This window comes from Lepidochelys kempii, chromosome 8 (assembly GCF_965140265.1).
Source record: "Lepidochelys kempii isolate rLepKem1 chromosome 8, rLepKem1.hap2, whole genome shotgun sequence".
Classification (NCBI taxonomy): domain Eukaryota; kingdom Metazoa; phylum Chordata; order Testudines; family Cheloniidae; genus Lepidochelys; species Lepidochelys kempii.
The window spans coordinates 22,606,275-22,632,264 of NC_133263.1; the positions used below are offsets into that span (position 1 = coordinate 22,606,275).

General features: G+C 41.4%; 1 protein-coding gene across 4 annotated transcripts in view; it reads left to right on the forward strand.

Moving 5' to 3' along the window:
* Positions 1-25,990, forward strand: part of HTR4 (5-hydroxytryptamine receptor 4) — a 209,055-nt gene that overhangs the window by 81,018 nt on the left and 102,047 nt on the right. For all 4 annotated transcript variants that reach the window (XR_012160260.1, XR_012160261.1, XM_073355855.1 and 1 more), the window contains exons 3-4: positions 15,531-15,656; positions 18,343-18,543. Coding sequence is in view for 2 of the 4 variants with exons in the window: in XM_073355855.1 (XP_073211956.1) it covers positions 15,531-15,656; positions 18,343-18,543 (327 nt within the window). In the remaining 2 variants the exon portion in view is untranslated. The remainder of the gene's footprint in view (positions 1-15,530; positions 15,657-18,342; positions 18,544-25,990) is intronic.

The following is a 25,990-nucleotide window of genomic DNA, read 5'->3' on the forward strand; positions in this document are numbered from 1 at the left end:
ATACAAGTTGTGACACTGGTAAAGCAGGTGCCAGCTATTGCCCAGTCTATAGGCGTCAGCTAAGCACTGACAGATTCATAGCTGGTAATCGGACGAGTTCATCTATCTGTTACCATTGTTCAAGATAGGGGTTAGACTTGTAAGGATGTGTGCAGTTTTTAGACTAAATGCTTGTAAATTGCTGTATGTGTTAATCTCACTTGCAATGTCTGTATTCCTGATACAAGGTAAAATGTTTGTTTTTATAATTGTAAAAATATCTGCTCTGAACTTGTGAACTCAGACAGGAAGAGTGGCTCTGCACCCGCCCATCTAAGAACTTCAGTGAAATTGAATGGTCCCCGTGAAATGTTTCAGTTTTTACCATAGTGGTAAACTGTGACAAAACAGCTTCATAGGTATTTTTCTAGCCAGCTCTAATTTAAATACAGATTTTCCATGTTACAGCTCTTTGTTATAAGCCTGCTTTCTACAGTGTAAAGCTACTATCCTATAGCTTGTGCATTTGGAATTTTCAAGAAACCTGAAGTCTGTTGTAAAGAATGGAATTGAACTCAGGTCCTAAGTAAATGCCCAACCACTGGACCATCCTTCCTCTCAACTTCCATTGGCTTCCTTAAGCACCTTTAAAAATCCAAGCCAGAAGTGTCTTATAATGATACTAGCTTTATTATAAACCATGCAAAATTATTTCCTTCCCCCAACAAAAATAACTGCAATGGAAATTAAAAGACTAAAAACTACAGCATCATCTAAGCGCTGGTCTACACATGGAAGTTTGCGCTGGTTTAACTACTTTAGTTAAACAAGTGTAACTTTGTTTGTAGACTTCCTAACACAAGAGTAGCAATTCAATAGTTAAAACTAATACTCTGTGCTTGAGATGCCTCACTGGGTCTAAGTATTGCACCTGGCTGCAACAGGATACATTAAACAGTACGTTGAGACTTCTGTGTATGTACAACATGTACAGTTTGTTTATCAGTTTTCTTGTATCTGAATCTTGATTATCTGAAACACTCTCATCATCCCTTATCATCATTATTTAAGCTCAGTACCAATGTGGACACAAGAACAAATGGATGTAAACTGGTCATTAGGAAGTTTAGACTTGAAATTAGACGAAGGTTTCTAACCATCAGAGCAGTGAATTTTTGGAATAGCCTTCCAAGGGAAGCAGTGGGGGCAAAAGACCTATCTGGCTTTAAGATTAAACTCGATAAGTTTATGGAGGAGATGGTATAATGGGATAACATGATTTTGGTAATTAATTGATCTTTAAATATTCATGGTAAATAGGCCCAGTGGCCTGTGATGGGATGTTAGATGGGGTGGGATCTGAGTTACTACAGAAAATTCTTTCCTGGGTATCTGGCTGGTCAGTCTTGCCCTTATGCTCAGGGTTTAGCTGATTGCCATATTTGGGGTCGGGAAGGAATTTTCCTCTAGGGCAGATTGGAAGAGGCCCTGGAGTTTTTTTGCCTTTCTCTGTAGCATGGGGCACGGGTCACTTGCTGGAGGATTCTCTGCTCCTTGAAGTCTTTAAACTACGATTTGAGGACTTCAATAGCTCAGACATAGGTGAGAGGTTTTTTGCAGGAGTGGGTGGGTGAGATTCTATGGCCTGCGTTGTGCAGGAGGTTGGACTAGATGATCATAATGGTCCCTTCTGACCTTAGTATCTATGAATCCAAAATGAGCTTATACCACTGATGTGTATCAAATACATTCAGTTCCCTTTATGTCCCTCTATTTCTGAGATAAATAAGAGACAAGGGTATTTGTGTGTATATCTATATACCAGAGAGAGAGAATGATGATGTCAGTTACCTTGGTGCAAATGGAGTTATTCTGGATTTAAACCACGCTAATTGAGAACAGAATCTGAAACACAGAGTCAGTTATCATAATTCTTAGTCTGAAGCATTGAATAGACTTTGCCTTTTGGATCTGAGATTAATGACAATTAATGGGAACACTGCTAGGAAAATAATCTGGTTGATTAAATCTGAGCTATTTAGCATAGCTGTGTGGTATTCATCTTTTTAATATAGAGCTCTCCGTGTTTAAGGCGTACATAGGGGATAGGATGGGCTGGAGCCACTTACCCTGAATATACAGAATAATCACATTATTCTGATTGTAGGTGTACTTTGGTGTGGTTCTCTCTCTGCTTTGTCCTCTATCTGCTTTATTAAAATGAAATGTATCGTTTGGCAGATGTCATGGGCTTGTTTCTGAAGAAGGAATCCTGAGCTAGGTCTGGGACAAGACATTTCTGAATAAAGAGGCGTCAGATCTTTGGTTTCACTCAGTACCTACAAAACAGAAAGGGATACTGCAACAGAGCACTGTAGCCATCCCCCTTGCGCTTTATGGTGTGTACAAATAAGGAACACAATGACATGCACTCAGATGTGAGGGCATGTGGGCCAAAATTGTCAAGCTTCCGCAGGTATAAACCGATGAAGGTCCATTGACTACAAGGGACTTATGCCCATTTACAGCAGCGGAGGATGGGACCCAGGAGCTCTCTATTTCTATTGGACCTTGAACCAGCACCCTGAATCTGAGAGGTGCGGGGGGGGGGGGGAAATGAACCCAGATCCAAATTTTGTTGTTCAAACCCATGTCAGATGCTAACGTTTCCCTCTGTAGGTTAATTAGCTAGGGGTGAAATTGCTGTGGGAGCATATGGAGGGCCCCACAGGGCACCAGCCGTTCCTGTACCCACCTGATGTCTAAATGGAGAGAGTGTTATTAGCACTTACTTGATTGACTACGCATCCCACATAAAGCATTTTTAAAAGCATTTAACTAGTCTGTCTCCTTTTCTTGGTACTTGATTCTAAGCGGTGTCAAGCAGCTATTTAAAAACTTTGATCCTATAAGACATCTTAGCTTTTGGTCCAGCTAGCTGAGCTGGTACGTACAGCCAGCGCATAGCATCAATGATTTTAAACAGCCTAGGCCTGGACATAAATTACTCTCCCAAATAATATGTAAGTTCTTGAGTTTCCTCAGGTCCACCAGGCATGCATACTGCAGTGTTACTGTATTCTGCTGCAGCTCATCATCCGCAGTATTTATTATTAGTCATTTGGCTGTTTACTTAGCTCTCTCTTCTGGTCCTAGCTAGAGACACCCAATCTCCTTATGGTCAGGGGTGGATCAGGATGAGCATATCAATATTATTAAGAGTTACAGTCACTTCCTCCACCTGACACTGTGAGAGGAGGATATACTCTCTCGCCCCGCACTCCCCAGCTTGGGTTTCTCAGGCATTAAAGACCTCAACAACATGAGCATCCCTGGCTGGATTCTGGTTTTGAACTTTGTTTTCGAAGGGCGCATCTGCACTGCAACTGGGCATGTGCTTCCTAGCTCGGGCAGGCAGACGCACGCTAGCATTGCTCAAGCTAGCGTACTAAAAATAGCAAAAAGAAAAGGAGTACTTGTGGCACCTTAGAGACTAACCAATTTATTTGAGCATGAGCTTTCGTGAGCTACAGCTCAGTGAGCTGTAGCTCACGAAAGCTCATGCTCAAATAAATTGGTTAGTCTCTAAGGTGCCACAAGTACTCCTTTTCTTTTTGCGAATACAGACTAACACGGCTGTTCCTCTAAAAATAGCAGTGCACTGTGTGTAGGGCAGCTGGGGCTCGCTGTCCGGTACGTACCCAGGGGGTCCTTGCAGCTTTGTTCTCAGGGGTCTAGTCCAAGCTGCTGCCCACACTACGCACAACTACACTGCTATGTTTAAGGTGCTACTTCAAGCAGAGCTAGTCTGTGTCTGTCAGCCCAAGCTGGGAAGCACACTCCCAGCTGTAGTGTAGAGATGCCTTGAATGACGTTATTGCTGGTGAAAGGTGATAGGGTGAGACTCCAGAAAAGGTAAAGCTTGTGGAGTGGCAATGCAAGGTTCGCCTGTGTGGCCCCATCAGGGTGTCTCATCCCCATTACAGAGAGACCATCTTTAATTTTGAGTGGCTGGGTTCAGCCTCCTGGGCCTCCTTGTGTGAAACTAGTGTGTAGGTCTGACCTGAAAACAATCATTTGGGTTCACAAAGTGTGTTGAGGTTTTCAAAATCGGTTTTCATTATACATTGGAACGCAACCTTTCCTGAAGTAAGACTCTCCACAGCCCAGTGGTTAAAGCACTGCCCTGTGATGTGGGGAACCCATGTTCAACTCCCTGCTCTACCTAATTCAGAGCAGAGTTTTTCATCCCTGATCACTCCAAATGAGGCAGCTCAAGGACTTCATCCTGGGTCTCCTATACCTCAGGCCAGTACCCTAATCCCTGGGATGCCGAGACTCAGAATTTCTCTTTTCCTGGACCTACAAAATTGATGTTTCTGCAAAATGTTTTGTTTTAGACAAAACATCGGTTTCCATCAGAAAAAAGTTAACCAGCAACATTTCAACCGGCTGTAACACTGCTGGTTTTGTGGTGCAGATACTGATCCAACAGGAACTGGCCTGAGACCTATTTGGCACAGCCTATGGAATAGATGTTGGATGGGGATGACTTCCTGGCACTGCTGAATGGGGATGGATTTTCAGTAGAAAGGTGCTTGTTTCTGCTTTATCTGATGTTATTTGCTACAGAATAATGTTCTCCACATCCCACTCCACAGCAAACATCATCTAGTGGAAGTCAAGCAGCCAGCAGTCCTCTCCTGAGCTTTCATCAGAAAAAAGCAACATTGTTTTTTCAAATTATTAGGGGAGAAACAAACCCCAAACAAATAAACCAAGAGCATGATTTTATTATTTTGCTTCATGTAAAGTCATTTATTTGTGCCTTGTCAATAATTTAATTAATCCAAATCTGTTTCTAAAACAGAAGTGAAATGTGTAATTCATTTTAAACCATTAGATATGGTCCTGCCATCTGCACAAGCAGGAAGAGGATAGCTCAGACTGTATAACTCATGAAAATATGTACTGGATTCAATGGGACACCACGTAGCAGAAAAGATATCATGCTAATTGAATGCTGACCTCTAATATTTGTGGAGGGTAGTATACACTGTAAGAGCCTGACAGGTATAGGTCAGGTAATTACTTTTCTACTGTAATGTTTTTGCATGAGACAAAGATCATTATTTTACTCATGAAGGAACACGTACCAATTTAAAAAGCATTTCCATTCAGCCTCTGATTTTGTTCCTGGAAATAATTGTGGGTGCAAATAACTGGATGCTCATTTTATTAATTAAAATATTTAAGTGAAATGCAACTGCAGATCCTGAGGGCAAAAGCAAGGTTCTTTTTAAAAAAATCTGGTTCCATACATTCTCCCAAAGCTTTAAGGTCTTTGTGAAATCTGTTATTTCCACTAGGTCAACATAGTCCAAGACATCACCCTAATCTTTTAATCATCTTCAGTGAGTCAATGAGGGTCATGATATGTCCTGTTTATAAGATATTTATTAATGTCCCTGACCATCTCCAGCAGATGCATAATCATTTCTTCCTCTATATTCTGATTTTTTCTCTCCTGTTTTAAAATGACTCCCTGTTGCCTTCCAATCCCCCACTTTGCTGCGCTCTGTTATCCCGGAAATGTAAATCCTATTGTGCCTTCATTCTCATTCTCTCTCTCCTTTTGTGTTTGCAGAAATCACATGAATTTCATCTTTCATTTTCTCCAAGCTTTAAATTGGATAATAAGCGTAGCTGTAATTATTTCACAATAATCCACTCTGGTGTCTAAAAGCCTGATCCGGGCCATGGCCTAATTCAGGCAGACCCCAATATCAGTAGAGGTTCACTGTGGGACTCCTTGGAAGCTCTGCTAGCTCTTCTCCTGTAAGGTGTCCCATTGACTCCAACACCGAAGAGCAGTGTGTGCATGCACACTAGTGATTCCCAGTGCAGTATTAGTGCCTGAATGACTTTAACCAATTCACTTCCAAACCATTATAACAGCCGGGAGCCCATGGCATAACATGTCTAATAAAAGCTGATGGAGAAATACCACTGCTAATACAGCATGACTAATCCATATGTTCTAATTGCTAGGTAAAAAGTGTAAAAGCATGTAGTGTCATTTAGAAAACATTGAGTGTTTACAAGAAACTAGGAACTGAGCTTGACAAATAATTATAGAAAACAAAACCTCCGCCCACACTAATAACTAGATATATGAGCTTTTTCAATGTACCTGAAAAACTGTTTTAGTATCTCCTTATATGTGGGGTTTTGTACATTCATTCAGCATCAGCGTTTCACTTTTTTCCTTAAATGACTTCTATATTCTTACTAGCCAATAATTATTTTGCCTGAACTTCTTTCCCTGATCACAGCAAACTCTTGAATCCCCACAGTATTAAACAAGCAAACATGCTCAGGAGGCAAAATGTTCAAATTTGAGAAAAACAATGTCATGCCAAACCACTGATTTTAATTTACATCCATATTCACTTCTTCCATTATTAAGAGCTTTGAATTACTGTAGTTGCATAATTAACAAATATTCCCATTTGACAATAGATTATTCAAAAGGCACATGCACAGTAATGCATCATGGTTGAGCACTCATGCTGTGTCTTCAGTGATACATGCTTCTATTTAAGGTTTCAGAGTAGCAGCCATGTTCTGTATTCGCAAAAAGAAAAGGACGACTTGTGGCACCTTAGAGACTAACCAATTTATTTGAGCATAAGCTTTCATGGGCTACAGCCCACTTCACTGGATGCATGTAGTGGAAAATACAGTGGGGAGATTTATATACACAGAGAACATGAAACAATGGGTGTTACCATACACACTGTAACGAGAGTGATCACTTAAGGTGAGCTATTATCATCAGGAGAGCGGGGGCGGGGGGGGGGCGACCTTTTGTAGTGATAATCAAGGTGGGCCATTTCCAGCAGTTGACAAGAATGTCTGAGGAATGGTGTGGGGTGGGGAATAAACATGACACATTAAACAAAGTAAAACTATTTCCCCATGTTTATTCCCCCACGCCCACTGCTCCTCAGACGTTCTTGTCAACTGCTGGAAATAGCCCATCTTGATTATCACTACAAAAGGTTCCCCCCCCCTCCCCCCCGCTCCCTCTCCCTCCCTCCCTTCCCCACCGCTCTCCTGCTGTTAATAGCTCACCTGAAGTGATCACTCTCCTTACAGTGTGCATGGTAACACCCATTGTTTCATGTTCTCTCTGTATATAAATCTCCCCACTGTATTTTCCACTACATGCATCCAATGAAGTGACCTGTAGCTCACGAAAGCTTATGCTCAAATAAATTTGTTAGTCTCTAAGGTCCTCCTTTTCTTTTTACTTCTATTTAAGTTCACTCTGGGGCACAGTACCACACAACTTGTGGGAATAGACTGTAGAAATTTCATAAGTTCTCCCTGGTGGCTAAAAATTGTTGTATATGTAGGGGGTGCATGTGGAAGATATGCAAATAAATGTGCATTTCTCTGCCCATTCTATATTGTGTTTCTACATCAATGGGGACATACATCTCCTCCTACATCCTCAAAAATTAGAATGTAAAGGTCAGATCCTCAGCTGGTGTAAAGGTGCATAACTCCATCGACTTCAGTGGAACTATGCCAGTTAGAGCAGCTGGTAGTCTGGTCCTGAAGCAATATCCTGCTAGTCCTCACTTGGAGTCAGCCTCTAATTGTGCCCTTTGGACTCGTGGAGCTCTGCAGAGCTGCTTACCTCTTGATGCTGAAACGCTGTCAGTGAGATTGCCAGTGTTGCCAACCCCAAATGTTCAAAAATCATGAGTCAGTCTCACTAAAAATCATGAGATTGGCTTTAAAATCATCAGATTATATAAAAATAATAGATTTGGTGGGGTTTTTTATTTGCCTTCTGCTTTTGGAGCCTTTAGGGTGCACTAGGGTCACATTTTGAAGCTTTCTCCGCAGGCATGAGGACTAGAAACTTACTTTTTCTTCAAGAATGAAGGCTGAAATCATCACACATCCACTTGACTCCAGGAGCTCAGGCTTTAAGGAAAACAATAAATTGGTTAGTCTCTAAGGTGCCACAAGTACTCCTTTTCTTTTTGCGAATACAGACTAACACGGCTGTTACTCTGAAACCTGTCAATACTTATCATGAGACTCTCAACAGAAAAACATGAGAGTTGGCAACACTGGATTTCCTAGTAACTAGGGCTCAGTCCAGGCCTCTTTTAGGATTTCCAGAAAATTTTCTGACCAAATAAATTCATACCTTTGTTTTTCTTTGTGGGGTATTCCTTTGGTGTCAGTTCAGCCATGATGACTTCTGCAGATGAGCCCAAAGCTGGAAGGGGTTAGATAACAGGCTGATTGCCATCTTTCCTCTCTGAATTGGTCTGTTCATACAATAGGAAGGCTAGAATCACAGCAGAAAACTGAGTGACCACCTACTGCCCTGAATGATCCATGCTACTCCTTACTAGCAAGAAACAATCAAGAGTATGTGGCACTCCTACTAACTGAGATTGTCAACACCTCATTTGCAAAGACAAATCTACCTACAGTGCACCTGTAGTCTGGCCAGTACTCAAAATGTCATCACTCAGCACAACTGGCTTCTCCCAGCTACTGCCCAGTATCCCCCCTCCTGTAAGCAAATCCATCACTCCCATTCCTGAGCAAGCTAAGTGGGAAGATTGCCAGGGCCCACCTCTCACTTCACCTAGATGCTACCAATATCCTTCATGAAGAGCAGCTGGCTGAAGCTGAGCCTGAGCGTGACCTAATAACCCCTCGATGCCAGCTAGCAAAGGGTTCACTGTTCTGTAACAGCAGGTCTGCCAAAGTCACTACCCCAACCACACTGCTGTCATAGTATTCACCCAAAAAGGTTCTTGCGAGGGGTCTAATGGAAGCTCACGTCACACTGATCCTTCTAATTGTTGTGTGATGTATGTACGAGTGATGGTTACGAAGTTATGGGTATGTATTGAAAATATGTTTAGAATCTGTGTCACAGGAAGGGTTGGCAACTCATTCTGCCAGACAAAGGGATGTGGAATCACATGCCTTGGTTCATATGTAAATCAAGCATTGTAAAGCCAACACAAGGGAGGTTCCATTTACATGTGAAAGTCAACAAGAAAAACAGGTTGGGGGAGATGTGAAACAAACAGGAGTATGCAAAGACACCTTGGAGCCAGCACCTTTAGGAGAGAAACCATAGGGAGTTGTCCTGACTTTGGGCGTAAGAAGAAGGCACCAGGACCCTTCAAGTGTAGGACAAAAGAGGGGTCCTGGTACAGTTATAGTAGTACAGTTATACCCAACCAACCTTGGATCAAACGCTGCAAGAAAGAGCTTAGGTGAGAAATTGCTTAAGACAAAGTTAGCCTATTAAAGTCTTTGTCTAGAAGAAGCGTGTTATACTTTGTTTTGTTTGTAACCCATTGTTCTTATTGCCCTGGCTCACTATCTCATAAATCTTTACCTTTGTTAATAAGCTTACATTTGTTTTCAGTATGAATAGATCACAGTGCTGTGTTGTTATATAGGAGCAGATACTCAGTTGAAACAAACAAGCTGATGCGTGTTGCTGTTCTCTTGGGAGTAGCGCGCCTGGTAATTTTTGTGCATGTCCAGTGACAGGGGATGGACACTGTAGCAGGATACTTTCGGAATGGCTCACGGGCTGGGGTGCACCTACTGTTAACCTGCAAGACAAAGTGGGGGCTGGCAGGGCCCGGAGGAGAGTGCTTGAGTGGCTGTAGGGCTAGCAGTGTCAGGGAGCTGACCTCCAGCTGCCACATGCTTGAAATGGGGGTGGGGTAATGAGGTGACCCGTGTAGTCCTGGGCACCCCGAGAAAGTGTCATACTTGGAAAGACTGATGCAATGCTAATGAGGAGAGGGATGCACTTTGAAGAACCTACCACCCTTATAGCATCACCCTGCCTTTAGAGAGTCCATAGCCTGTGTGTCCACCTGGACTGTTCACTGCTTCTAGATACCGCAGTATCCACGACTGCCTCCTAATGTTAGATTCAGACTTAGCCACAGAGATGCATGGTTTTCTTATATCCAGGTTTGATGGTTGTCCTTTTCTGTATCTCAGGGCGAAACCAAGGCCTATTAGAAGCTATAATTGGTTCAGAACCCAGCAGCCTGGCTGCCCACTAATACTAGGGTGACCAGATGTCCCAATTTTATAGGGACAGTCCCGATTTTTGTATCTTTTTCTTATATAGGCTCCTATTACGCCCCACTCCCTGTCCCGATTTTTCATACTTGCTGTCTGGTCACCGTAACTAACACAGGCCACCAAGAGCCCATTGTCCTCAGGCTCTACTCTGCACAGCTCCCTGGTGAACATCAAGCCTAATTAAAGGTCTCAAAACCCTCCATGGACTGGATCCGAACTGTGTGGAAGATCCTGCAAGATCAAGGCCTCCCATGACAGTTGCATTCCACTGGGTCGACAAAACTGTCCCTTGCAAAGGTGAAACTCGTGTGAAACTCCCGGCATGCAGGCTCACAAAGATGGAGCTGACCCCAAAGGACAGTAAATGATCACAAACATTGGCACCTTCAGAACAAAATGCAAGGCCCACTCTTCCTTCAGCCTCCTCTTCCCACACCAGCAGCACAAACCAACCAGCTAATGCCCTGTCTCTGCTGACAGGAGGGGAAAGAAATACATATAGCATCATATGTACACTTCAGAATTCAGAGAAGTGTTCTGGTATCATGATGATGGGCACCATATAGGAAAGAAGGAGGGACAGAGAAAGATAAAATAGTCAGACAACTCTAAAAAAGCAAACAAAAAACCTAGCACCACGAACAACTATGGCACTGTATAAATTAACCCATCATCATCTTCACGGTGATGGCGTGTACTGCCACACTCTCCCAGGAGGAAAAGGAACATCTTTTGTATAGAGACATTCAATGCAGCCTGACATTTTGTTTCACAGATGCAGCCACTGAGCTACCATTAGTCTATTATGAATACTCCGTTCAGGCAGGCACAATTACAGGTCCCTAATCAAGGTGCCTTTGATCATAGCAACCCCTTTGTTTCTGGATGCTTTTAGTCCCACTGTGTTCCCAGCAAGTGAGCCTGTGGCTGTAAGACCTGCCTTTGAAGTTGTCTTTTGTTTTCCCCCTAAATATAAATGGAGTCTTCCTCTGCTGAGGAACGTTATTAACAGGCTGGGTGTTCTGACATGCAGTTTTGCTCAACATAACTCGTGTTTTGGCAAGTGCATAACCTACCCCAGCTGTGCAATAGCCATCTGTGGAAGTATCGAACAACGGGGAGAGAGAGTTCTGTGCATCTCCAAAAGAGGAAAATTACCTTGTCCTTTCTAGTTTTGCATAATTCACATCAGACAAGGACTGATTCTCATTGGCTGTTTTCTGGTTCTTTTCTAAAGCACAGTGATGCACGGCAGATTAAGTTGTCATAATTATCAGCATCTTTTCTCCTAACACTGTCAGGAAAACTTTTATTTCTATGGGAAATAAACTCTTTCAAATCAGATGTAAATAGAGGGAAGTGGGAGAGGGAGAATGTCCAAGGATAGAAATCAGATGACTTCCTTAACACTCCTTTTCTTAGATCATCCACATGATCACTGACTCATATTGGATGGTGGCCTGGGATTGTGGAGTTAGAAAGAAGGAGCAAGGAGTTTAGATTACACTAATCAGCTTGGTTATCCATCAACGGTCTTTCCTGCCGCCCCTTGGGTCTGTGCAGACCATGGACTGAAGAGTGAGAAGTGCAGTAAATGGTAACATTTGTCTAGCTTTGAATTGGTTGGTGAGTTTACAGAGGTGGAAAGCTGCTGGGAGCTAGTATTGGCCATGCTATGAGTGGTCTCAAAAGTGGGGCAGAGGGAGGGAAGCACAGGAGGTGTGAGGGAGCGTCCATGGACAGATTTCAGAGTAGCAGCCATGTTAGTCTGTATCCGCAAAAAGAAAAGGAGTACTTGTTGCACCTTAGAGACTAACAAATTTATTTGAGCATAAGCTTTGCCAGTGATTAAGAGTCACGTGAGGACAATTGTGGGGACTAGAAAAACAAAACCACTCATTTCTGCAGCTGTCCAAGAACCAATGACCCAAGGCAGCTGGAAGCAGAGCTCCTCAACAAATGCTATGAAACTGTAACTGTGCTACAGTGAAGGCGTGTCAACATTTTTGAATGGAGCAAGAGACACATGTTGGTGATTCTCTAAGCCTTAATTGCCCTCACTGAAGTTGCGCTGAGTTCAGTAGACATCTTCCTAATTAAGTGTAATTTCCTTCAGGTGCTAATAAATAAATAAATCCCATCCTTGTCTTGGGCATCCGTGAAAGGTTTGCACTTCCTAATTGGCAAAATTTTCCAGCTGAACCTCACCTGTAGTTAAATTTGACTCTTTGCACAGAATGGTGAAAACCTCAGTCTTTATTGCTCTAAAGACAGGTTTCAGAGTAACAGCCATGTTAGTCTGTATTCGCAATAAGAAAAGGAGGACTTGTGGCACCTTAGAGACTAACCAATTTATTTGAACATAAGCTTTCGTGAGCTACAGCTCACTTCATCGGATGCTGTAGCTCACGAAAGCTTATGCTCAAATAAATTGGTTAGTCTCTAAGGTGCCACAAGTCCTCCTTTTCTTATTGCTCTAAAGGTTTCACTGGCACCAGCATCAAAAAATCTCTTCTTTGGGTGAAAGAGTGCAGTATTCCTGCTGTTGTGGCCACCATCTGTGCTGACAGGAATGGAGAGGCATTTGACCTGTAGGGTTAACACCACACCTGGAATATCTGCACACCTGCTATCTCACAGTGCATTGGTATTACTCCCAAAATGTCACCTCCAGAGGGGCTTCGATGCTGCCAGCTGGCAGAGAACTTTTTCCTGTGGAATCTGGGTAGGTATCTGGGAACAGCCTGTAGGTATCTGGGAACAGCCAGTTGCCTGCTGTGACGTGTTAAAATCTGAAGGTTTCAGAGTAGCAGCCGTGTTAGTTTGTATCCGCAAAAAGACAAGGAGTACTTGTGGCACCTTAGAGACTAACCAATTTATTTGAGCATGAGCTTTCGTGAGCTACAGCTCACTTCATCGGATGCATGTAGTGGAAAATACAGTGGGGAGATTTTATATACACAGAGAACATGAAACAATGGGTGATGATTATCACTACAAAAGGTTTCTTCCCCTGCCAGCTCTCCTCCTGGTAATAGCTCACCTTACCTGATGACTCTTGTTATAGTCTGTATGGTAACACCCATTGTTTCATGTTCTCTGTGTATATAAAATCTCCCCACTGTATTTTCCACTACATGCATCCGATGAAGTGAGCTGTAGCTCATGAAAGCTTATGCTCCAATAAATTTGTTAGTCTCTAGGGTGCCACAAGTCCTCCTTTTTTTAAAATCTGAAGGTTCCCAGTAGGAAAGCATACAAAGCTGTGGTGTTAAAAGCTACATCATCACATGTTTTCTCATGTGTGTGAGAGGGAAATCTTGGGGGGGCTGGGGTGTACAAACATAGGGGTTGCTTTGAGCCCAGCTCAGTTATAATACTATCTTCTGCACTTGTTTTGTAACCTAGCTTAACTGGCTTCAGGACAGTATAACCAGTGATGGTGTGGTAAAAAAAAAAAAAAAAAGAAGTGAATAAACTAAACTCTATATTCCCCAAATGAGAAATGGGTAAACTCTATTTACCAGGATTACCCTTGACTACGTTACTAAGTATAATACCTCTGTGTATCAAGTATAAAGGGTTTGTGATAAAGACAGAGCATCCTTTCTCCTCTCTCCCTCATATACTTATAAATATTTTCACTCCAAAAACTTGCTAAAGTCAGTGTTAAGGAAACACGGGTGTTATTTCCTGATCAAAACACTAAAAAGCAAGGAACTCCTAAGTTAAGACAACACTCCAAGCACTAGCCTGTTATCATCATGACACTCCAGCACAGTAACACACTAATATCCTCTCTGCCATACTCATGTTCAATTCAGCAATACTGTCACTCAATACACATCAAAGTACTGAAAACTTTTCAAAATAAAAGCTTAGATTGTGGAGCATCCACTCAATGACAACATAGATTCCATGATGAAGATATTTGGTAACCGTTAGAAAGGATATGGAAGTGGTGTAACCAGTAGGGTTGGGACATCAATAAAGTTTAAAGGGATCCTATATCTTAGCTTTTGCCAACCTAGAAAGGAGTCAATTAGCAAATTTCATAAATCAGAAATGTATTTAGTAGCTATATCCTAGAAAAAGTTACCTATGAAAAAACAAAAATTCTGAGGGAGCATTTAAAAACGATTATTGCTCAAACTAATTGGCAGATTTTCAATTATCTGAAAATTCTCACAAAATTCATTCTGTATTTTAAGTCCTTCTTGTTCTGTACATTAGGCGAAGATACACTATTTTATTCCTACATTGTGAAGAGGATTTTCCTGCTTAAATCCCTGCTTCAAGGGCAAATCTTAATGCAATCTTAACTATAGAGACATTACAGAGTCTCCATTATCTGAACACACACCCATCCACACATTTGTGTAATAAATAATACTTTTGTTTTTAAAAGTATGTAGTAATTTTGGATATCTTAGATTTTGGGTATCTCTTGTGGACACCAGTTAGACTAGGTTAAAAAATGAAAAAAATAATTTCACAAAAAAATTCAAAGTGTTGATCTAATTCTGAAGGGTTCAAAACAGAACAATTTGTATTTTTTTCCAAAACGGTTTTACTTTTCATATTTTTTCTTTCTTTCTTTCTTTCCTTTTGCACAAAAATTAAATACATAACATTAACCATGTCTAGGGTTGGGTATTTTAACCCTTTTCCAAATTTTTCCTTTTGCTACTTAGCAAATTTTTGAAAACTTTTCCAACTTTAGAAAAATTACAAAGTAGCAACAGTAAAAAGTAAAAGAACAATGTCATGGACACCACTAATTCTATTGTATTCAGTGGGAAAAAAGGAACAAAAAGAGTGCATAAAGGGAAAAAAACAGAAATACAAAATGTCACAATTCTAAAATTTTCAGTTTTGGTGAAAGAACGGAACATTTTGAAAAAAAGAAAAAGCTTTTCAATTAAAAAAAAAAGATTGAAAATAAAATTAATGAAAAAATTCATCCAGCTCTACTCAGATTGCTCTGATTTTCAGAAAGTGCTGAGCACCTACCTTTGATAACTGGACCTTTTTTATCTCAAGTTCAGCACCCAAAAAAATAGCTCTTTGTAATCAGTTTTTTTAGCCCTATGGTGAACAGGCAGAGTATTTGCAGATATTCTACATATTAACCTTTCCTTTGAAAACTCCAGAACACATACGTGTCCCATATATTTTCCATAAGTAAGAAAATTTTAACACAAAACAGGTTTTTTTTTCAAGAACATTTTCCCCAAATTCTGGTGCAGAGGCAGATTTCAGAGGAAACTGTGGTCAGAAAGAGTTGTTTAAACACATGCATCTGCCTGAAATTATTTGCTGAAAGCTTGTGGCTCAAGACACCCTCGTTTTCCCTGCCCTCCTCTGATGCATTCTCTTCTTATGGTTTCCAGTTCGAGTGAGGGGTTCGGCGTGGCAGAGAAGGTCGCACTGCTCATCTTTATCTCGGCGGTTATACTCATGGCCATCCTGGGGAACTTGCTGGTGATGGTGGCAGTATGCAGAGACAGGCAGCTCAGGTGAGCCAGCATGCAAGCCCACTCAGTCCCCTCCTTTAGGCAGAATTTTACAAGGACACAGCCTTGTCATTTGCATGGGCGAGGGGGGCAAAAAACAAACCAAACCCAAACCCAGACAGCTAAGAACATAAAATGTTGTGATAAAGATGAATCCGATGAAGTGAGCTGTAGCTCACGAAAGCTTATGCTCAAATCAATTTGTTAGTCTCTAAGGTGCCACAAGTCCTCCTTTTCTTTTTGTGATAAAGAACAGTCTCTCCTTTCTTCTCCCCACCATTGAAGTCATGGCAAAGTCAGACTCTGATAGGGTGTCCCGATTTTATAGGGACAGTCCCAATTTTTGGGTCTTTTTCTTATATAGGCTCCTATTACCCCCGACCCCCTGTCCCGATTTTTCACACTTGCTGTCTGGTCACCCTAGACTCTGATATTGTTCCCAGTGTGTCTGGACTCATATTTATACTGCAGAAGTGTGATCATTTTATTATCCAATCATTATATTTTTAGCACTCCAGGTATGAAAAACAGATAAATCACTTGCAGAAAGCCACACAGGGAACTCTAGAGAAGCATTACAGCACCTTCCCTTTCCTATTTCAGTTCCTTTTAAACAAAACATGTCAGAAAAATGCAGGGAGCAGGAGCCGTGTCTGTCACAATTAGCATGTTACCAGGATGCAGCAGGGCATAAAGTGGGGTTTACAAAGGAGCCTAAAGAAGTGAGGCACCCAGCTCACAACAGACACTTGGGCACCCCCCTTAGATTTCTTTCAATCCTCAGCCAAGATGGAACATGCTTTCTCTAGTGATAGTTGATAGCCTTTGGATTCTGCAAATGTACCTCCATGCACATGACTAAAAGCACTTCAAATCCACATTTCTTCCATCCAAAGCCCCACCTGCCCCAGCTCTGCTAATAGAAAAGGAGTACTTGTGGCACCTTAGAGACTAACCAATTTATTTGAGCATGAGCTTTCGTGAGCTACAGCTCACTTCATCGGATGCTAATGCAGCTCTACCGTGACTTGCAGTTCTGCCTGCTACTCCAGCCCTGAGCTTCCACACAGCTCTGCCAATGAGTCGAATCATGCAGCCATTATCTTTTTCAACTGTCTTCGCTAAAAACTGAAAGAAAAATTCAAATGAATAATGATTAACGTGCAGGTAATAAAATTAGAGACCAAGTCTTATTAAACTCTATTAATTCTCTATGTAGAACAGGTTACCTAATAGTATATAACTTACAAAGAGGACAAACAAGTCATATGTGTGGACTTTGCTTCCGTTATAAAGACTGCAGGTTATCTAGTCTAGTGAGACTCGCACAGTCACTGGACAGGGATACGATAAGCCGAGCGTTTCCCATGCCAGAGTAGTAGCTTGGGGACCTGCTAATTAGCAGTTCGTCATCGAACTGTCAGCTTCTGAGAGCTCCCTCCTTATACTGGCAGGTTAGCTTTAATCAGGCTGTGTGCAGCACTGGAAGTGCTGAGGAAAGTCTGTATGTTTCACAAAAGTCTCTTTCTCAGTCCTCCTCCATCTTCTCCTGGGGCATTTGCTCTCCTTCCACCTGTCCTGCACGCCTTAGAAAACATATTCAAGCATATTCATGTCACCAACTCATTTTCTGAAAGCCCAGACCTTCAACATTATCCCTACAGAAGCTCCAATTGGGTAATGCTCAATCATCTCCTGGAAGCCCAGGCCTTTTATGCTGTTACCATAGCGCCTCTGTCTCCTACTTTAGCTGCCATCTTCAGATGGAACAGGGCTTCCCGAGAAACAACATGACATTTCTTCTTATATTGAAACTCTTTGCAGGTTGCTAGAGCCCACTTTCCTGAGGGAATAACAGGACGGGAAGGAGAAGAGGGTGTGTTTAAGAGTACAACTATATTACAGTCAGAGGTGAGACTGCAGCGCCGGCAGACCTATCCGAGCTAGGTTTGATCTAGCTAGCACAAATAATAGCAGTGAAGCAGCACGGGTGAACTGCTCAAGGATCCTGGATGGGCTTGTACAGTGCTGCTGCAGCTTCACTGCTATGAGTACTTACACTAGCTAGATCAAAGCTAGGTTAGGTATGTCTATATGTCCCGCAGTCAGACCTCTGACTGAAATGTAGACAGACCCTAAGACACCCTGGTAGCTGCAGAAGGCAGAAGATGAGCCTTGACTCTTTGTGACTGCTTAAGAAGTGGGTGGTTTGAGAGAGGCTTGATACTTTTATTAATGTTTATGGCAAGGCTAGTGGGATAAAGAGGGAAATCAAACATAGAGGCCACAGAGCACAAGGAAAACAATAGAAAATGCTGGTGCTTTCTTAACGTTTATTAAGAGCCACTGAAAATGCACTCAACTTGAGAATCTATTTGTATTTGCACAGTGCTGCATTCTGCATACATAGAATGGAAAGTGGTGCATATAACATGCTAGTTTGGTCACACAAACTGGCATGTGAATGCCTAGTTGCATCTTTTGTGTGCACAGGTAGAAACACACCTGCAGTTATTCAGGGGACCTTGTGAACAGTTGGCCCCAAAACCAGGAAAGTGATTAGGGACAACCATTTAAAATAGTTCAGAGGTAGGTTAAAGGACCCTTTAGTGAACAGTTGGGTCTGTCCGCACATGGGATGTATCGCTTTGAGAAGTCCCACTGAGTTTTTTTAATATATGTCTTGTAGGAAAATCAAGACCAATTATTTCATTGTTTCACTTGCCTTTGCGGACCTGCTGGTGTCGGTGCTGGTGATGCCCTTTGGAGCTATTGAGCTGGTTCAGGATAACTGGATTTATGGAGAGATATTCTGCCTGGTCCGAACATCTCTAGATGTCCTGCTCACCACAGCATCAATCCTTCACCTGTGCTGTATCTCCCTAGACAGGTATGAGCAGAAAGACATGTACAGGGTACATGTTCTTGCCAGCTGTTTCTTTTGTCATGATGGTCTTAAGAAAAAGTAACATATCCAAGGGTTCTTTCTCAGTTCAGAGGCATGTATGAATACGTTGTATAATGTGTAGCACAGCTGTAAACATCTAACCATAGCAGCTAATGGAGAGAGCACACTGAAGCTTCATCAGTGTAACAAGAGTTGAAGAAAGGTATTATTTATATTGATAGAGTGAGTGAGCTCATCACCGCTGGTGTAAATTGGTGTAGTTCTGTTGACTTCAGGAGCTGAGGCTCTGGCTCAGTATCTTGCAAGAACATGTCCATTGTTTCTTAAAAAAAAGATATTTAAAACATATATTACAGAAGAGACTCCCAGCAGTCACAAAGAGCTATTCCGTCTTGGTGCAGCATTTGGTACACTTTTAGTAGGAGTTTGTCTTCTTTTGAAATATCAGGTATTGGTCTGGAGGCTGGATTCCAGACTTGATTAGCAACTGGTTTGATTCATTATAATGAATCTTATGTCCCCAGGCATAGATACACCAAATTACTATCCGGCTTTATATTCACAATGCTATCTCCTTGACATATGTTTAAAGTGCATTTGGTTTCTACTTCTATTATTAGCAGCTGCATAACCAGATGAAAATTATATTAAAGTATGATATATTTTGGCATATTATTACGAGATTGTAGAAAAAAATAAACAGCAGCACTTAATGTTTATAATGCTTGCTATTCCAAGGCATTCTTGGTCACTTTTAAACGTCTCTTGTGGTGATGGCTAATAAGTACAGCCGGTATAACAACAAAAAAAAGCAATTATTTTTTGTAGGATATTTTGAAACATTTTTGCTTTTCCAAAATTTCCTGTGAAGAAATTAGTTTTTTCTACAAAACCAAAAACCAACTCCTCCCTGAAAGCCAAAACTTCTTTCACTGTAAATTTTTTCTACCAAAAATCTGTTTTGATTTTTGACTTCCAGTTTTTCTAGAAAAACTAGATTTTTTTTTGAACTCACAGAAAAATATTCTATAAAAAGTTTCATTGTGGTTTCATCAGAAAATGTTTTGAGATTTTTTTTTTTGACCAGATGTACTAATAAGTAAAGGTTAAGCTTTGCATTCTAGGTTCTGAGGAGAGAGGAACTTTTCTGAATTGAATGACAACTAATATTTAATGGCAAATAATTGTCAGGGCAACTATTATTTATGTAGGTTTCAGAGGAACAGCCGTGTTAGTCTGTATTCGCAAAAAGAAAAGGAGTACTTGTGGCACCTTAGAGACTAAGGTGTTTTGTCCAAAGATTCCAAAGCCACCTACACACTTTGCAAGATATTTAATATGCTGAATTCACCACTCAGATGTAGCTTTTCTTTGGGGTGGGACACAGCAGCTGTTTAATAGTACACTGCAACACTGTGCAACAGTTCAGAGTGGCAAGTGAAGCAATCATTCATCTGAATGAAATGGAAGAGGATATTTTGATCGCCAAGACATATTTCCTGCCTTGGAATGTCATCTGGAATTCAAGATAGCTGGCCTGTGAAAATGAAGCATTAAATCTGAGGGTGCCACCTGAGACATTCATTACCTCAGGGAGGGTCACAGACTTCCATTTTTAGCTGATTATCAATCAAGCAGATGTTATGCACTGAGCTGCGAAAATTGAAATGCCTGATAAACATTTGCCAAGTTAGCGAGTTAAATCCTCCAGCCTTTAATTAAACCCAGTGGGTCATAGAGACATGAGAACACCAAGGCCATTCGGCTGCCTCCCGAAAAAAGTTCTCAGACAATTATAGTGAAAAGATCTCTCCCCATTGTGGGTTTCTTGCCTCTCTTTGAAGAGCAAGACCGTACCCCTTGAATGTAGACCCCAGGCTCTTGTGTCTACTCCACACAAGCTGCTTTCCACTTTCTGCCTGAGCCTGTCAAACTTCCCATGAAATTCTCTGTCTTCTGAGGGCTGCCTCCTTCCGACAGGGAAGGTGCTGAGATTTTTCGAGCAACAAGCAGAGTTTTGTTTCTCATTAACTTTGTTAGAGCTGCTATATTTGAGTCACTGTTGGATCAGTTACTGTCAAGATGTGTGGCTTGAGTCTAATGTTCTGGTGATGCAGATCTTGCAATGATCACAGTTTTATATGGAAAGAAGTTTTTGTAAACAAACCTGAAACTTACTATATGTAGCCTGTCCAATAAATCAAGGGCTGCTAAAAGTACACACCAGCTTAAAGGGAATCTGCAAGGTGATGAGGACTCACTTATTCCTAAGGACTTGGGCCTATGAAAAAAACAGAGCTAGTTTGGTTCAAGGAAGAACAGAGGAAAGCAGTTTATAAATCATGTGAGTTAAGTGAGGGTTAATAGAAGAGTTAACTTAGCAAAGGGGAGTCGAAAGGGGACAATTGGAAGGTAGCAGCAAGAATGGGCCCTCGTGTTCTCAAACTTTTCCATATTAGGGGCTGTTTGTGAAGACTGTGAGTCTCTGGTGGGCCCCTTCCCGCCTCATCCCAATCTTACAACTTCTCTGTGGCAACTGCATCCCTTACTCACATGATGGAAACTACTGCAAATAGTGTATCACAAGGTACTGGGGTTTGGAGCAGCACAGACAGAAATGGGAGCTCAGCAGTACCACCTTGTGGGCCACCCATCTGAAGCTCATCATTAAAGATGCGGGGGGAAGCCCAGACTTTTTCCAACACAATGCTGAAGCGCAAGCACTGAAACCATGTGAAAGTGATGGGTACCACTAATTTGGCAGTGGATGCAGAGGATGCTGTTGCAGTATAATAATGCAGCGCAGTTATTGCATATTGCAGAGTGTGTCTCTGCGTGTTAATATACAATGCTATTGTTATGTGTATTATGGTGATATCTAGAGGCCCTAGGATCAGGCCTCCATTGTGCCAGCTATGTACAAACAAGTATAAAAGGCAAGCCCTGCTATAGGGATCTCAGTATCTAGATTCGTGAGCACAAGCAACAGATGGAAGAAACAGACTAAAGAATGGGGTGGGAGGTAGGCAAGGAGAGAGTAATGGTAAAATGAGTTACTTTCTCATAGTAAATTCATAGTCTCAGCTCTCCACCAGCCAAGCCCTGCTGGATCTCTGGTGAATTCAGTATGATGGGGCCTATGAAGCAGGGACTGTACTTCATTTTTGTACAGTGTCTAGCTCATTCAAATACATATGCTTTGGGAATGTCCATTTGTGTATGCATTCCGGAATGAAGTACTTCAAATAACTATCATGAGCTTAATCCATGACCTCCCTTGGATAGTAACATTTTTCCAGTAAAAAAACCTATATGTACCTGTTAGCAAACCAGGTTAATTTTTGGGGAGAGCTAGTCTAGTAGGTGAAAGATTGAAAAATGGAAAAACATCTGAAGATTTAGGGTGAGAGAGACAGAGACTCAGCATGGGCCTAGCTCTGTTCTGGCAAAACTCTCTTTGACTTCAGTGGAAACAGAGCTAGGCCAGTGCTCACTTCTTTTGAAGACACCACCCTTAAACATTATAGAATGGTGGCTGCATCATGACTCCGAGTGAACTACCAGACTGAGGGCCTTATCTTGCAAGGTAAAGATATCCATCAACTTCCCATTGGCTTCAGTGAGATTTAAGGGTGCTCAGCAGTCCACGTGGTAGGGTCCTCAGAGAGAGGACCATTCCATTTAAATGGTCAGCCGAATGAACAGATAGGCTTGTACTTCCCTGAGACAGTTAGTATCCTGGTTTTGCAAATTTCATATACTGTGGTTTTCAACCTATCACTTATATAGAATATTCTTCTTCTTTTAGAATTTAAAATAAATTTTAATAGAAAAAGGATATATATATTCCCTGATTAAAGAGTCAAAGTCACCTAGACCAGGTGCAGAACTGATGGAGAGAAATGAACCATTTTGGAAACCTTGGGATTTGCAAATTCCAGGAGTTGGATGCCACCCTGAGTTGGTGGGCCACAGTCATATCATTGGAAAATCTTATAACCGTCTGCTTATGAACTCACTGGCAGTTATAAATGGTTATAAACAGCAGAGCCCCAAGAGAAATCCCATAATATGTAGTCACAAGGAAATATTAGACTAAACAGCGGTGTAATCGTTTGAGAAGAACCAGAAGGCACTTAGAAACCAAATGAATTATGAGTGCGCTGAAATTCTATCCATGTTTGAGAGTTAGGGCATAGAGATGCAATGCTTCAAACAGAAGGTCATAGCTCTTCTTTCCTTTTGGTGTTGTCAGGCTGGTCACTGCCAGATGTTAGGCTGCTGTTTCTGGGCACTCACTCTGTCTCTCTTGCTCTCCCTACACGTGCTGCTCTGTGTATGGTGTGAGAAGTGCTTTGCTCTGACTCAGAGGGAGGGGAGGAGAAATAAGCTCTCTAGGCTGGCTGCTGAATACAGTCTGACACTGGTAATTATCACAGCAGTTATCTGCCGCTCCATGCCTTCATGCAGAGAGACTGACATTTCTATAGCACAAGTCTGCTGAGAATTGCAGGTAATTCTCTGGCACTGTAATTTTCTTGATTCTCTTTTCAAAATGACTTAAAATACCTGCTACAGAAGTGACCACTACAGGCAATAAAGACCATGACAGAGTACTAGCAAAAACAGCCTTATGCAATGCTGTTCCTCTCGAAAGGTACTTGGATTTGCCATAGGATAATGAGATTTTCTCTGTCTATGCATGACATATGTTCCTCTCCCTCCCCTTACATCTCATTATGGAATTTCACCTGCAAAGTTACCTGGTCTGACTCCCTGGGTAAAATCCTGACCTCAGTGAAATCAGTGTGTTTTGCCATTGACATCAAAGGGGCCAAGGGTTCACTCAGTATTTTTAACATGATATGTTATGTGTCCTAGTGCAAATGGGTGCAATAAACCCTACGCTCACTTACAGTGACAGTCTCATCTAAGAGAGACTAGAGGACATTCTGGCTTGTGAGGAATGGAGAATCCATAATCAAATTAGCTGTCTTTAGCTGTTTCCATTCAATGAGATTCTACAGAGATGAGACTGTTATTTATTCTGTAAAAGTCCCAGTTCCAAGGATAACAGCTGTCAAGCTGATGAAGGACAAAGTCACCTATTTTAGTGAACAGATCCTCTGTGAGAGGATGTGTCAGTATAACCTTTCCACCTGTAAGAACAGACAAAGGAAATCACATGGCAGTGAATACTGGAGTCCTTTCCATAGTTAGGTTCCCAACACTACTGAGATGCATCAGACTTCTCTGGCCAGGTACTTAAGTTTAGTGAAATGCAGATGAACTATTCTAAACTGCTACAAATAAAATCAGTATGGAAGTGAGTCAGGGAAAGCAATTTGCCAGCCTTCCCTCCTCAGAGTAACCCTACATCTCTTTTTTTCCAGTCTTCGCCATCTCTTTGGAGAGGAGTGATGGAAGCTGAATTTTTTTATTAAACTTATTACAGCAATTTGAAAAATGTAGCATCTTTCTGATGCACCCTCTACATGCTGGAGTCATTTTAAAGCAGATTGGACAAAGCGCCTCAGAGTGTGTTGCAGGGAACAATCCTGCATGGCGGCTGGATAAACCAAAATGACCACATGAAAGTCTTTTTCACCTCTAATTTCTATGCTCATTTGTGTCATGAGACTTTCCTTCTTCATTAACTTCCATCATCTATACTGTATTTGTGTCTCACTGACTCACCAATGAGATCTGGCAGCTTTCAGGAAATCTGGAAATTCCCATATCTCCGACCCATCTGTGCTACAATAGGCAATGACGATCCAGTGCACAAAATGAAGACAATGCTGCTTGCAGATTAAAAAGCCTGAAACCATTCATGCACCCAGGGTAAAATGATTAAAGACCAAAAGCACATTAACTTCCTCATGGGCATGTCCATTCAAGATTTGGCTATGAATGTCAACCTCTTATTTGGCTTATCTTGTACACAGCTCATTGATTAAAATGAATCCTCAGGCTTCCATCTCCATGTCCCATATTAGGAGTTTGGCTAGAAGAGCAGAGGGAAAGCAAAGACTGCCTTAGGACCCCATCTACACGAGGAACATGTATAACTGTGTTTAGGGTGTAACATGGAAACAGGTACAGTAGCAGTGGTGTTACCAGCCTAGTGTCAGCTCTCCTCTCTCAGGAGATATTGTAAAAGCACTGCAGCAGAGCTGCAAAGAGTGTCTTAAACCCCTAGGGTGAAATCCTGGCAGCAGTGAAATCAATGGCAAAATTCCCATTGACTTCCACGAAGGCAGGATATCACTCCTGATGTTCATGAGTGGTCCTTAAATATTTTATGACTTTTGGTAGAGATTAATTAACCTTCACTTTCAAGAAGTTGATTCCTGCTCCAAACCTCCCTTACAAGAAAAACAATGTAAATTTGAACTAGGAATTGGTGAAAACACTGAGATTCATGGATCCATTTGACAAGTTGGGGGCTGCAACCTGTATTTCTCAACTCTTAAATTTGCCACTACCTTGTTGGGACTACCCCAAGGGAAGTGTTCCTCCCTTGAAATAAAATTGCCAGTTGTGAATGTTTTGATCTAGGAGCCCCTGGAGCAGGGCAAGGTGGAAATTTCAGTGTCACTTCACTTCTGTTCCAGAAGTAAAAGATAAAAAGCCCATTTCTCACACACATTTTTAATAGAAACCACCAAAAGAATTTTCTTAATTCCACCAGTTCCTTTAAATTCTTTGATATTTTGATTTCAGATTATTTTTAATCATTGCAGAATGACCACAAAATATTATTGTGGGACTGCTACAGACTAAAAGAAATATGTGCACCTTACCATGCATTCTAATAGTAATTAATGACTGGACAGACCCATTATCACCATTGTCTAATCCAAATGCACTGTGCGTGCAACACTTGTTGATTATAGAAGGGATGTAGGAGGTTCAGAAAAGCTTCTGATTTCTAATCACAATTCTAAAATTTTCACCTGGAACTAGGCCTTCAGGCTTGTAAGGCTTATTTCCCCTCCCTTGTACAAACGTTAATTGAGACTTGAAAAGGTTTCCAAGTAGTTTGATCTTTGCAGGGTTCTGCAGGCATTTCAGCCGGCTCTTCAGTCTCACTCAAAATGTTCACTTGGATGCTGTTAGAACTACAGCTGTTGGAGAAACGTAGATGGAACCATTTTACATTGGAATGTGCAATTCTGTCAAAATTGAAAATCTTCATGAATTCAGGTCAGTTTATCTGGAATTTGGTTCTGAACAAAAACCCAGGAAAAAAGTTCTGACAATGTCAGAATGTCCCACTTTTTCAGAATGACCCATTTTGATTTTTTTATTTTGAAATGACTTTCCATTTTGTATTATATTATACAAAATAAACGCTGACAAACCTCTGATACCTTGTTAAATATTATAAATATAAGTATCATAAAACAAAATAAAAGTCAACATC